The sequence below is a fragment of the Scophthalmus maximus genome, chromosome 4 (assembly GCF_022379125.1).
Source record: "Scophthalmus maximus strain ysfricsl-2021 chromosome 4, ASM2237912v1, whole genome shotgun sequence".
In the NCBI taxonomy this organism is placed as follows: domain Eukaryota; kingdom Metazoa; phylum Chordata; class Actinopteri; order Pleuronectiformes; family Scophthalmidae; genus Scophthalmus; species Scophthalmus maximus.
The window spans coordinates 22,165,249-22,178,111 of record NC_061518.1 but is presented as its reverse complement, the minus strand read 5'-3'; the positions used below and the strand labels follow the sequence as shown (position 1 = coordinate 22,178,111).

The window sequence follows — 12,863 nt, the reverse complement described above, 5'->3', positions numbered from 1 at the left end:
TTTCCCCCAGAACGTTCAGACTTTTGATACGGCACAGAAACAGATCACAGATCAGTAGTCCAAAAGAATTTCAAACATATGGACTCTTTCTTTCTTGTTCACATTAATACAAATGTTTTTTTTTTATGTGCTGTGTGACTGTGGTTGCTGAGGGGACACTGAAAACATTTGTCAACTATGGATATGAATCAGACCTAAAAAAGGACCACTGCAGCCAATATGTAAACAATTTGAAGATCAGCGTTTTCATGTGTCTCACATTCTACAGCACGTTATATCATTATGACCTCAGTGATGGAGGAGTGCTTTGAAAGCAAAGCAATGACCGAGGTTAGAGGAGATCATAAAACCAAAGCCGACTCCATCTTCCTCTTTCACTTCCTGTTCACCCCTCAGTGTCTCTTTTGCGAGGGCTGCTCACTTATAGAAAGAACACAGCAATCTCATGAATATACCTAGGAGACATCTGAATCCCCACTTACTGTACAAGTACAACATTTTAGACTTTTCACGATCATACTGACTAAGTATGAAAAACTGACAAATTCATTCAGACGTGACAGCGCTTGCTACAGGTCCGATGGAGAAACGGCACACAGCAGCCTTCTCTGCACACAATGTACTGTCACAGCAGTCCCACTTTTTTAGTTTACAGCCATGTAATGTCTCCTGACAGCCTGAAACTGGATACAAAGACATTTCATGAATAACACCACTGCCTACGGCAAGCCAGAAAAAATATTAATTTGGGACTTTTAATGGCATCTAAAGCATCTTGGAAATTGAATTCAATTATTTTTAAGACAACCCAATAACCTGCTACCAATGCAAAAGTCGAAAGGTACAGGATTATAATCATAATCAATGCAGAAGTAAGTATGGTCTCAATTTTATTTTTTTTTACAATTTAGATAAATCGCCTACAGTAAGATCGTTTTGTACTGTATGTAAAGAAAGATGACTTTTACCACATCTCCCATCTGAGATTCAGGTCTGCGACAACAAAATGTTGTGGAATCAAAAGCAAACCTCATGAGGAAACTGGATTGGCGGATGTTACAAGAAACATCGACTTGCCCTTAAGCGAGACACATAACCCCCGGTGGTCCGGCTGGAGCTGTTCAGAGACCAACAGAGAACGATACACAGGACAACTTCCTGTGTGTGTGTGTGCACATGTAAGACTGTGCAGCAGTGTGAGGCTGAGATGCAGCCTGCTGCTCAGTCATCCTTGCTTGAGAAAAATAAATGTTTAAGGAGGAGAAGGCTATGTAAGGAGACTGACATTTGACCAGACACACTGCAGACACCGAGGCTCAGCTCAGGGAAACAGTGCATTAAATGGTATACAGTGAGGTAGAGGGTAAATATAGTACGGCTTCAAAGTCTTGCCGCAGTTTTATTAAGGAGAACTAAAAACGCCACGTTCGCTCACCCTGGTCTTCTTGTACATCTTGTTCTTGAGGTAGCTGAAGGTCCGGCTGACTTTCGTCGCAGTCTTTCCCTCAGTGTCGCTCCGCAGAGGCCCAGGCTCCTCCTCTGATATACTGGAACACACACACACACACACACACACGCACACATAATTTTATCCTTAAACAGCTGCACTTACCTGTTTTCTCATTCTGAAAATGGTTGTGCTTGAAAGATTTTTTTTACCCCCACAAAGGACTATAATCCTCTTAGTACAGTACAAACCCTGAGAACGGTTGTCTGGTAGTGTGTATGTGCAGAGTTGGACTGACCTGTATGCTAGTGACCCAGAGGTGCTGGAAAACGACCTCATACCTGGTAAGAAACAAAGGAAAGGATGTGAGCAGTAGGACAACGATTCAGCAGGTGACATAAACAGGACAGGAGCTTTTGTTTTAATTTGCTATATTTGTCATCTAAGGTGGAACTTGTCCTTCCCCTCTCTATTTAGGGCAGTGATCGGCCACACTTGCCACTAGTTGTCTTGGTTTCCCCTGAAGCAGCTGAACGACTGCACTGCCCTAATGGTTAAAAAACAACAACTTTGTTTTGTCCATAAGCCTCACAGTTCATGCCCTGGTTTCAAGTACTGGACAGGGAACAAAATAATGCCCTTGAGCAATGTACTTCACCTTCAGGTACCCTCATGGAGCCTGTGTGGAGGCTGACAACAAAATGACTCTGGCACCGATGAGGGTGGCAAGACAAAAGGCCAAAAGCTTGAAGCCAGTTCTGCCTTTAGATCCAGTGCCACTAATGGCTGCTAGACGCTGGCTCCAAAAAAGTCCCTGGCTGCACGGACAGACACCCAAGCTCAGGAACTCTCGAAATACAAAGTCATTCACCCCCACAATAAATGATGGTCTCAATACCCAATTACATTTCATTCTGTGTCGTGGCTAGTTTGTCTTACAAGCACATCCATGTTGGCTGCAGCTAACGCGCCCTACCAAGCTCCGCCCAGATTCCCCTATTATTGAAATAGATTTCCTGGCCCGGGTAACTGTCACTGATTACACATAATATAAGTAAAGTAAATGAGAGCACCACAGTCTCTACTTAGTTGGTATCAGTTGAACGTAGGCATGCATTCTTCAAGGGAAATACTCGGCCTCCGTCTGAGAAGTCATTTTTACCCAAAATTCCAACAAACACAGAAATATGCAAAGCACGGCCTGCCTGCTCTGCATCAGAAAGTCAACCCCGAAACAGGATAATGAGGGCAAAGTTTTGGCCTGTGTGTGTTGCTAGCAACATAGTCAAGGAGACAGCAAAACACTAATGGAAATATCTCACCGATAAGAAAAGGGAAGGAATGGCTCAGCGTCTTCGACTAAAGGTGACAGGCTCACATTTATCTGGAGGGAAGAGCCGGCTTCTACAGTTCACCTGCGATGTTTCTAACCATTCTTTTCCTCTTTCTCTGCTGATTGTGTTTCTTTCTTCTTCTCTTTTTTTTCAAATAGATAAATCCAGAGACTAATCTAAGTAAAGGTCAGCTAAATACTAGCCTGTGTGAACAGGTAGTTTTCTACACTGGTGACTTTGCTACAAACTAATTGCACATTCACTCTGCAAGCAGCTTAGTATGGGCAGTAATTAGTGGTTCCCTCATGAAAAGTTTGTTGCATCTGAACCTTTTGGGGCTACATCTGCCTTCAGCATCTAGTTGTGTTTGGGCCTGAGTTCATATCTGTCCGTTACTACGGCCGCATTTATCCTACAGAAGAACTCACCCAGTGCAAAACCGTTAGAAGTGAAAGGTCGTGGCAAAGTTCAGGCTGCATATTTATGCATAATGTTTTAGATTATTCCAATATGATCCATTTTGTATTGTATATATTTGGTGATTGAATGTTATGAATATGTTTTTTTTGCCTTCAGCCACCCTCGTCGACATAAATCTGAGTGGTTCCAGAAATATTTTGGACACCTCCAGAGCGGGAGCATGAAGACAATGCTTCTAGTCATGGGTGGACATGTGGGCACATAAATCTGGGTGCTGGGTTACTTTTTTGAGTGTGTCAAACTTTGCTTGCACCATGAGGACTAGACCCTTTTCAGCAGGACAAGCCACAGTTACTTTCATATTCACAGTTTATAGAACTGTGTGGCTGCAGCCCGAAGCAGGTGATAGAATGATTGGATTCTAATGGGGATAGCTAGCATTTCTGGATTCTGACACCACAGCTATGTCCTACTGAAGCTACTGTCCGTTCACAGTACTCACTCAAGTTATCCTCATCATCGCTAGATGAAGAATCCCCGTAAATTAACTGAGACTTAGATTTGGTGAGGATTGGGGAAAGGCTGAAAGAGAAGGAAATTCGCCTCTTACGTCTCAGGTGTCCCACTGCTGGGGGGGGGGGAAAGAGCAGCAACAGATCACTTAATAAAAAGAAGTAAACTTCATAACAGAAGTGAAGATGGGGGATAAAGAGGAAGAAATGACAAGATGGAAAAAAAAACTTCTATATCTGACAAATTAAATGGTAAAGAGATTGAGAAAAACATAAAAAGGAAGCCTTTTTAACTTTAATTAATTTCACAAACTTTGTACCTATACACAGCGCATTTAGACATGTAGCTTTTTCTTGATCATTGTTGGGATTGGTATTGGACATGATGAATTCTCTTCACTTTAAAATGACTGTGCTCTCTCTGCGCACAGGGCCTTCGGATCTAATATGGTATAGGACCATTGTAATATGAGAACATTAAATAAACTTGGAAGCACAATAAAAAATCCTGTATTTGAGATATTTACTGCTTTAATGACTTATTAAATGTGTTCTACTTGGACTTTTCAATATACTACGACATCAAAGTGTAACAAAGTAAAGTAATCTGTTGATAAAAAGATCAAACGGTGATCACTGAAGGTACAGTACATCAGCCTCACAGCTCGTCACTCACCATCAATGTCTCGCTGGCTGATTGCGAGCATGGATACAGACTTGGTGAGGGGCAGGGTCATGGGAGAACAGCTGTTTCGCAGGGGCCGATATCGCCTTGATTTCTGTAGGAAGAGACACAAGGTTGAATGTAAGGTCGCATGTCAAAGTAACATGGAACAAAACATCACTGGTCATTTAACGGTAAACAGGAACGACGCAGCAAAAGGGGAAACTAGACTAAATGGTTGGTGATGTTCACAATTTATTTTAAAGTTCAATGAGAGCGGTGTGAAGCCCCCTGAGGAAAGCAATGTTTATCAAATCTTACTAATCCCCAAACTGAAAAGTCTCAAGCTTTACAAATCCATTCCTCCTCTCCTGGGAATTAGGCTGAGGACGTTCGTGAGGAACCCTCTGGGCCAACTGTGTGACAGTATGAAGATATGGCATCTAAAGGAAAAATCGAATGAGTTTATGCGTATGTGTGTGTGCGCATGTGTTTGTGAGCTGACCGCTTCCTGTAGTCTTCCATGCTCCCCCAGATCCTCCTGCTCCTCTGTCAGGGAAACCAGAGAGCCCCTGTCGTCGCTGTCATGCCGAGGCCTCCTTAAAGGCTCCAGGACTCGGGGCCCCTGGGCGGTGGGGCTCCTCAGCTCTTCTTGTACCCCACTGAGCCCCTCCAGGCTGTAGCTGTGTGGACAAACACGAGTCAGAAGTGGCCTCAATAAATATGGCTCGTCACAGTTTTCTGCTTACACACAACTACCGTGGCATCAGACACACACACACATACATGCACCTGTTGACAGACACACACACTGCTGGTCCTGCATAGTGTTTAGCCAGCTGAGTTATCACCAGGCTCCGGAGCAGATTTACCACTGAAGCAGGTGCGCATGATTCCCAACATCAGCATCAACATAGAGAGCTCCGGAGCTGAGATTTACAAACCCAATTACATCGATCCATGACTGGAAAATAAGAGGCCTTGAAAAATCCAATACAATGATTATGGAGAAGTAAACTACGGCTACATTTCAGGATGAGCTATGCTGCGCGGCTGCAGCTCCAGGACAGATTCGGTGATAGTTAAAGTTCCGGCAGTAAATCTCTCCTATCTCCAGCCCTTGGGTCTGCATGACACTCCATTATCCGGCAAATAATCATTCCAAAACGTTCGAACATCAGTAACCTAAACTGCACCAAAAGAGTCACGGCGGGTGATTGCCAGTGACCAGCTATGGAGAAGCACTCACCCATCCTCCGGTGCAGACGACTGCATTTGTCATATTAAGGCCTCCATCCTGCCAGTATTATTACATACTACCCTATAGAGCCAGAGGGTCCCTGGCACTGACATAAATAAAAGCAGCAGCTGTTTCAGCTCTCTGCTGCCATAAGTGACTGACTGACAGTTGACTGACTGACTGACTGACTGACTGACTGACTGACTGACTGACTGGCAGGGCAGGGCAGCTAGCACACACGGGCATACACCCACAACAACAGCAAATGCAAATCAAGCAGTATTTAAATAAGACCAATTCAAAGTAGGTCATGTGCTCTTTGCAAGACAAAGACAAACCCCATAAAAAACAGCATGCGCACACACTCACACGCGCAGACACACACACACACATTAAACTGTACCTGAGGGAACTAACTACTTCCACACGGAGACTGTGGGGGGCGTTGGGAGGGCACCAGCTGATGCTAACAGAGTGTGAAGTGGAGCAGTTAGTCAGCTGAAGAATGGAGGCGGAGATAAAGAAGGACTAATGGGAAGGTGGACAAGCGAGCGTGGCAGATCAATGACGATGCAGACAGAAGCGGATCAGAAGAGTCCGGGCCTGACCGGGTTACCGGCTCAGTGTGTGCAGCATATCATTTCACACCATCAAACACTGTAAATGTGTTCCGTGTGTGCATTTCCTGCTGCCGCAGCGTTGCGGTAATGTCAATACCAGACAGGAAGTAGACTTGAACCCAACGTTGTTGCTAAGAAATGCCATACAGCGAGAATAGCCTGCTAACACAAGCAGTTTTTTGTTGTTGTTGTTGTTGTTGTTGTTTTTTGGAATCTGAACGATGAGGCCCCAGTAAGTACATTGCTCAGCTCAGTCTCTGAACATAACAGACATGCTTTAATAATAACCTGACAGGCAGGGAGGCAGGTCATTATTAGCTATTCACAGTAATAGCACATCACCTGGATTTGCTGCACACAAGTGTTAGAGATGAAGACACAAAGGGCTTTGTTTTAGGTCAACGCTCGCCAGAAGGCACTTTATTTTCAACTCCATATGTCCCACTCAGAACACGCCTTGGTCTAAATTCTATCTTAACCAAATTCAAAGGATGTTGGTACAAAATAAATAACTAAATAACTTATTTTTAAAAAGCAGAAATTGGCCAATGAATATAAACACTGCATTTGCCTTTGAAATCCAGCAAAAAACTAGGAGTAAGAATTTCTCAAAAAGAACATGTCCATCCTACCCACGCTCTCTTCCACTGGCTCCTTCTACAACCAAAGGAGTCCACTGGTGTAAACTACAGTGTAAGGACAGATGCAGACTGTGACGTTGGCTCCTGCTCTTATAGTATCTCTCTCAGGAACCTTCCAACCTCTGCAGGGCTTCACTGCACCAATTGCAGAAGGCTGAGACCTGAAAAGGACATGTTGCTTGGTTCCCAAAGAACCAAATAACTAGTTTACACTCCACACTGATATGATGGCTCAGGCAAAAAAACTGAAACAACTCCACTCTGGGTCAAAGCATCAACATCACTCCTGGGTCGATGACACTGACTTTGTCTTTTCTGCTATACTTTAGTTTACTGCAGTTGTTCACAAAGTTAGGGGTGTCATTCTTGCATCACCAGCAAAACATCTGCCTGGCGTAATACTCAAATGAGTATTAGTCTGTGACCTCTCTGTTCATTTTCGATTTCCAAGAGGCATTACCAAAGGAGGCAGACAAATCGTGATGTCTGTTGAACGACTACAGCAGAGAGGAGACATCTGTGATGATGATTCCACGATGTCTGTGAACGATGTGTTGCTATTTTCGTGAGAGAAATTTAAAGATATCGGGTACTTAAACCCTCGCTTCTTCCATTAATCATCAGATAATCGGTTGTGATTGGACCGGCAAGTTTTCTGCAAGGGGGGAAATCACTTCCCAATGGAGGGGATCCAGACCATATTCTGGCAAAGCAAATTTAAATGAGCTCCCAGAATTAGTCTGGGTCCCGGACTACAAAACTTCCATCCAGTCTTTGCTGCTTGGGCACTCTGGTCTCCTCCAGGATGGAATTCAAAACTTTCAAGTCTAATAAAAATTCCCCACAGAACACCAAAAAAGAAAAAAAAAAATCAATCTCTGGCCAACACAGTCCTGTGCACCTCCAGAACTAAACTCCCCTCCCCTCTCCATGTGGCCGCTTGTTATTACCACTGCAATACAAAACACCAGTGTGTCTGGACCATAGATTTGCCACAGCACATCTTGCACATTCCAGCGGGTGAAAAGAGCAACATTTTTCAGAGCAGCAGCCTGCAGGGAGGGAGCACAGTGCAGCAGTAGTTCAGCCAGCATACATTAAAAAAGCGGGAGATCCAAAAAGGCCACACCTACATAGATTTTGTTATTACATGTCACCTAGCAACAAGTCAGCCTAAAAACTGATGAATGCAATTCATTGGTACCTTCTCCTGTGAAAGGTCGGCTTCCCCTCACCAGGGCTACGGATGGAACTGGAGGTGATGGATGAGACAGAGACAGGAAGAGGCCGATGACGTGTGAGATGAGTTGGGATATGAGGGAATGGCAGGTCATTAAGAGCATAATCAATGAATGAACAATCTGTTTTACTCCATGATGGCTCCATGATCTTCTGTGGATACAGCTCTATGGCCCACACACCACCATGTTAACAATCACATTCACCCGGCATGATGATCTTAAAGGAATAAAAATCAAAGGTGCAAATGGACTAAGCGGTTGCTTCTCTGTTTCCACTCCAACATCATGACACAGGCAACTACTCTGCAGACGGTCAGCGACGGGCTGCTGTTTTAGCATTGTCGGTGTGTATCAACGCCAGTGTGAAGTAGTACGCGTTAACTGATATCTACTGTACACTCACAGGAACATGTGCGGCTTTAAGTGTGTGTGTGCGGAAGATGAGGTGTGTAGCCCTGTGTGTTTGTGCTTATGCATCTGTGTGTGTACAATTTTGGCAGCTCCCAAACACCATCAGACAAATGGCTACACAGCTGGTCTCAGCAGGAGGAAGAGCCTCGACATGGCACGGAGAGAGTGACGTCAACAAGCCCTCATAACACATCTGCACACATCAGATCTACTGACATCTACTGACAAACACCAGAGTAACACCAGGAGCTAATATGTGGAGCAAAGAATTTACATTGACTTTCATAAAATCAATTCAACTTCATCCACAATGTAATTAGGAATTCTTCATCTTCAAGAATGGAATCAAATGCCTTTCACGGTCTCACCTCCTCTGGTTCATCTCCGTGTCGGCGCCGTTGTTCTTTCCAGGACCCCAGCTGTGGCGGCGAAGAGGCGACAGGGAGCGGATGCTGTTCCGGAGGAGACAAGAGCGCCGCGGCACCTCTGTCACTCTGTCTTTAGCCTCTTCTTCAGCTTCTCCCGCTCCACCTCCTCCTCCACCGTCCGGTTCTGCACAGGTATTAGCCCCAGTCTGGATGCCCTCCTCTGGGCTCCAGCTACAGGCCGGACCCTGGCTGCCCTCAGGACTGGAGCTGGGCGGGCCGAGGCTGGCGGTGTCGTCTGTGGAGGAGCAGGAGACGGAAACTTCGCTGGCAGTGTCGCCTCCTGTCAATGGTTCATCACTCTGTGGACATAAAAAAAAAAAGAATATATACAGTGTATTGTATATCATTAGTCTAATCCTGACGACACAGACTTGTGTCCCTACAGTGAACTGTCAAAGGCCACGGAACACAACCCTAAAGTGGTGGTTTACCATGAGCTATCAAGAGCTTCATTTATTCAAAAAAGCTTCATTTATTCAAAAAAAATTTTTACTCTACTTTTACACAAACGTGTGTAAAAGTAGCTTTTTTTTTGTTGTTGTTGTTTTTCACTTCCATCCCACATTTGATCAATGAGTTTCCTAGTGGAGAGCGAACTACAATTGGCAGTGTTAGATAAACACTCACAAAGTCACACAGGAGTGGAGCCTTTAACTCTGGACAGAAATAAAACACCTTTTCAATTCCCCATAAAGTCCATTTCACATTATAATATAAAAGAATAGAATTGATGCTTATTAGCATATCACATTGTATCCATCAGCATTAGATGAATCGAGAGAAGGTTGGTGGAGCTATTTAACCCACAGGAATGGCATATAATGAGGACCAAATGGTAAGGCTTAGGAGATAATGAGCCAGAGACAATTTATAGCAACACTGACATTTAAACAAGCCACAATAAATAATGGCTACCATGTGAGAACAAATGTTTTTCCGAGAAAATGTTTTCAAGTCACCATATAGGTTTTCAAGGTTAATACATCAAACATTGTGATGTACAATATTTGTCAACTAATATACATCTTTGCAAATGATAAAATGATAAATTCATGGAGGAGAAGGAGAAAAATGTTTCTACCTTTCTCGGACTCAGTGCATTGTATTTCACCGGTCTCACCTGTCTGACAGCTCTGTGACACAAACCTACAGAAAGACATTGTACTTCTACGTGCGATTTGGCCGGGGTCTGGTGGGAAAGAGCTCCTGCATACAAACACAGGTTTGGGAGGGTCCGATTAGAGCTAATTTGTAGGTGTGAGCTTTAACTGGGACTATTGTGTGGCCAGCTGCAGTGAGAGCCGAGCATAGAGCGGCTTCTGTCGAACGAGCGGGGAATGAAAGATCTGCTTCATGCTGCACACACAACTTCCTCTGGGAGCGAGAGAGCGCATGGGTTTTATTTGTGTGTGTATGTGTGTGTGTGTGTGTGTGTGTGTGTGTGTATATGTATTCAGGCTTCATGTTACTGCAGTGTATATGTTTGTGAGTCACACTGTAGAGGAAAGGGAGGGTTTCAGCTGTGTTTTAAACGTCATATTGTATTTCAGGCTTTTGCATGATGCTCGCGTCATTAGACACTGCAATTAGTGAGCGTGTGAAGTTACAACGGAGGACAAAATCTACAGTACCGCATCCTGTGAAGAAAAGACATTGTTTCCCCACAGAGAGCAGTGAAGACGTCAATCCTCTCTTACTAAAACTGAATTAAGCTGCTGCGCTCTTTGTTTGGAACCAGAGCTTGTGGACTTCACGGCACATTTTTGCCCTTCACTGCCTCTCTGCAGCGCCCGAGCCCTCCACTGCAGATAGTCCTTGCACTGACTTTTTCCATTGTCCCCCCCCCCAAAAAAAGGACATACGGTTCATAATACCATGAGCGTGTTTCAAGTGCTCAACACAGCAGAAAAGGGAAAAAAATACAAGTATTTCAACTTTAACCAAAGGGCGCCCGTCTTCAAACAGACTTTCAATAGCAGCCGAGTGACAGCAGGGACCGAAGCTTGCTCTTCCCCTGCAGCAGCGGTGTAGAGCTCCTGGGCTTAGAGAAATGCTTAGTAGATGTTTGATTGCTGATGAATAAAAAGCAGAGACTGACAAAATAGCTCCTTCACATGTAGCATACAATCCCTGCAGGACTAGTTGCAGGGATAAACACACACAAAAAAATATCTTGCTGCTCAACACGTATGTACTGTATGTGTGGACCGCAGCCATTAGAGGTGGGCACTGAATTCAATGCTGCAGGGTTAATAAACTGTATCCTATTTTTACATTGGCTTCTGTAACAAGCTGGTTCATAACGTCTGGATTATAACGTCAAAAACATTTTCCTGAGGAATTTATGGTCTAAATTTCTAGTTTCAAGTCCTCTTCAATACAGCATGATGTTCATTGTATAAATGATGGTCCCATTTAGAGTTAAATACTCGATAAAGCACCGAAACATTGAAGCGCGGACAGCGTGATTGACAGATAGGACCGTCCAATAGGTGCAGGGTTGCAGGTTTAGGTGGACGAGCAGTGGACAAGCTCTCAGTCGTGCCCCACCCCCTGCTCCTCCAAATATGGTTACTTCCGTTTTCGAAAAAAACAAGATGGCGCTGACCAAAATGCTAAACTCGTGGTTTCAAAACAGTAGTTAACAAACCAACGGGTGACGTCACGGTGGGTTTCCACTTGGTTCAAACTCACATGGCAACCCACATCTTTTTTTTTTTTAATATATAAATTTGAACCATAAATCTGCTCTGCTAACACAAACACTGTAATTTATGTTGATTATTCAAAAACATATCAACACCACCACTTTCCCACCGAACCCCAGTTACGATAAAGGAAATCAGGCAGCAGCGGTCAGACCTTTTTGAAGACGCTGTCACATCCCGGCTCTGCGTTGAGGAAGCTTTCTATGTCGCTGCCAGAGTCCCTGTGAGTTGTGGAGGGGCAACTGGTGGTGCTGCCCGTCCTACTGGGCAAACTGGAAAACGCTGAGGAATGTGAGGATCCTGAAAAACACAAGGACGGCAATTAAACAACTATTGATTCAATGTAGGACATTGTCGCTGCGGCGAAGAGGAGGGATGTTAACTTCAACTCTCACAAAAGAAATAGAGGAGAAATATTTTTATAAAATGAAATAAAACCTGTTCGTGCGATTAAAGTTAGATCCCACGTTCATATTTTCTTAGTGAGAGCACTCGGCTGTTAAAACTGAAAAACACCTTGATTCCAAAATAGTGTTTTTATTCCCTGCTCTCAAACACAAGCAGGTCTGTTAGACATCAGTGTAGGAATTTGAGAAGGTGTGAAAAGCCGGGCGGATCAATGGCCAACTGTCCTCCTGTCTGAAGCCCACTGCGCTGAACTGCGAGGGAAAGGTTTTGTGTGCTCAAAAAGGTCTAAGGGCCGAACTGAAGAGCTCACTTAGAGGAAAATGACAGCTGAAAATGTTTTTGATGCCACAGCGAGTACAGCAAAATGTTTTATTATTTTCAATGAGAGTTAATCATCATCGATAGCGTAGCAACCTTGGGGCCGACTGCACACTGATGTTTGAAAAGGAATTTCTGCAGAATATTCTATTTGCCATTTCTATAAGTTAGATGCAATTTACACTTAGGTTAACAGTTGTTCGGCGGAGAGCAGTATGAAATGCCACGCAGACACTTTGAAGTCTGCAATCACCAGCCACGCTGATTTGCAAAAAAGACGGTCCCTTTCATACCTGAATCGTGGCCAGCAGTAAATTACATTTTAATATTTTCAAAACACAAAAGCAGCTTTAAAAGACTTCTCCCGTGGTAAACTCTTGGACTACAGAGCAAGTCAGTGCTCCTCATCAGACCCGATGCTTTTAAACCACATAGCGCCTATTCAGCGTGAGCCATTTTTACGTTTGCACA

The 12,863-nt window shown here is 44.0% G+C and overlaps 1 protein-coding gene across 6 annotated transcripts in view; it reads right to left on the bottom strand.

Moving 5' to 3' along the window:
- LOC118302802 (A-kinase anchor protein 13) overlaps nucleotides 1–12,863 on the bottom strand; it is a 98,848-nt gene that overhangs the window by 26,890 nt on the left and 59,095 nt on the right. For 4 of the 6 annotated variants that reach the window (XM_035629245.2, XM_035629247.2, XM_035629248.2 and 1 more), the window contains exons 11-18: nucleotides 11,821–11,966; nucleotides 8,899–9,257; nucleotides 8,083–8,130; nucleotides 6,021–6,083; nucleotides 4,883–5,060; nucleotides 4,390–4,492; nucleotides 1,746–1,788; nucleotides 1,436–1,547 (exon numbers count right to left, since the gene is read on the bottom strand). In XM_035629245.2, coding sequence (XP_035485138.2) covers nucleotides 1,436–1,547; nucleotides 1,746–1,788; nucleotides 4,390–4,492; nucleotides 4,883–5,060; nucleotides 6,021–6,083; nucleotides 8,083–8,130; nucleotides 8,899–9,257; nucleotides 11,821–11,966 — 1,052 coding nt within the window. The remainder of the gene's footprint in view (nucleotides 1–1,435; nucleotides 1,548–1,745; nucleotides 1,789–4,389; nucleotides 4,493–4,882; nucleotides 5,061–6,020; nucleotides 6,084–8,082; nucleotides 8,131–8,898; nucleotides 9,258–11,820; nucleotides 11,967–12,863) is intronic. The other 2 variants (XM_035629249.2, XM_035629250.2) reach the window with 2 other exon arrangements.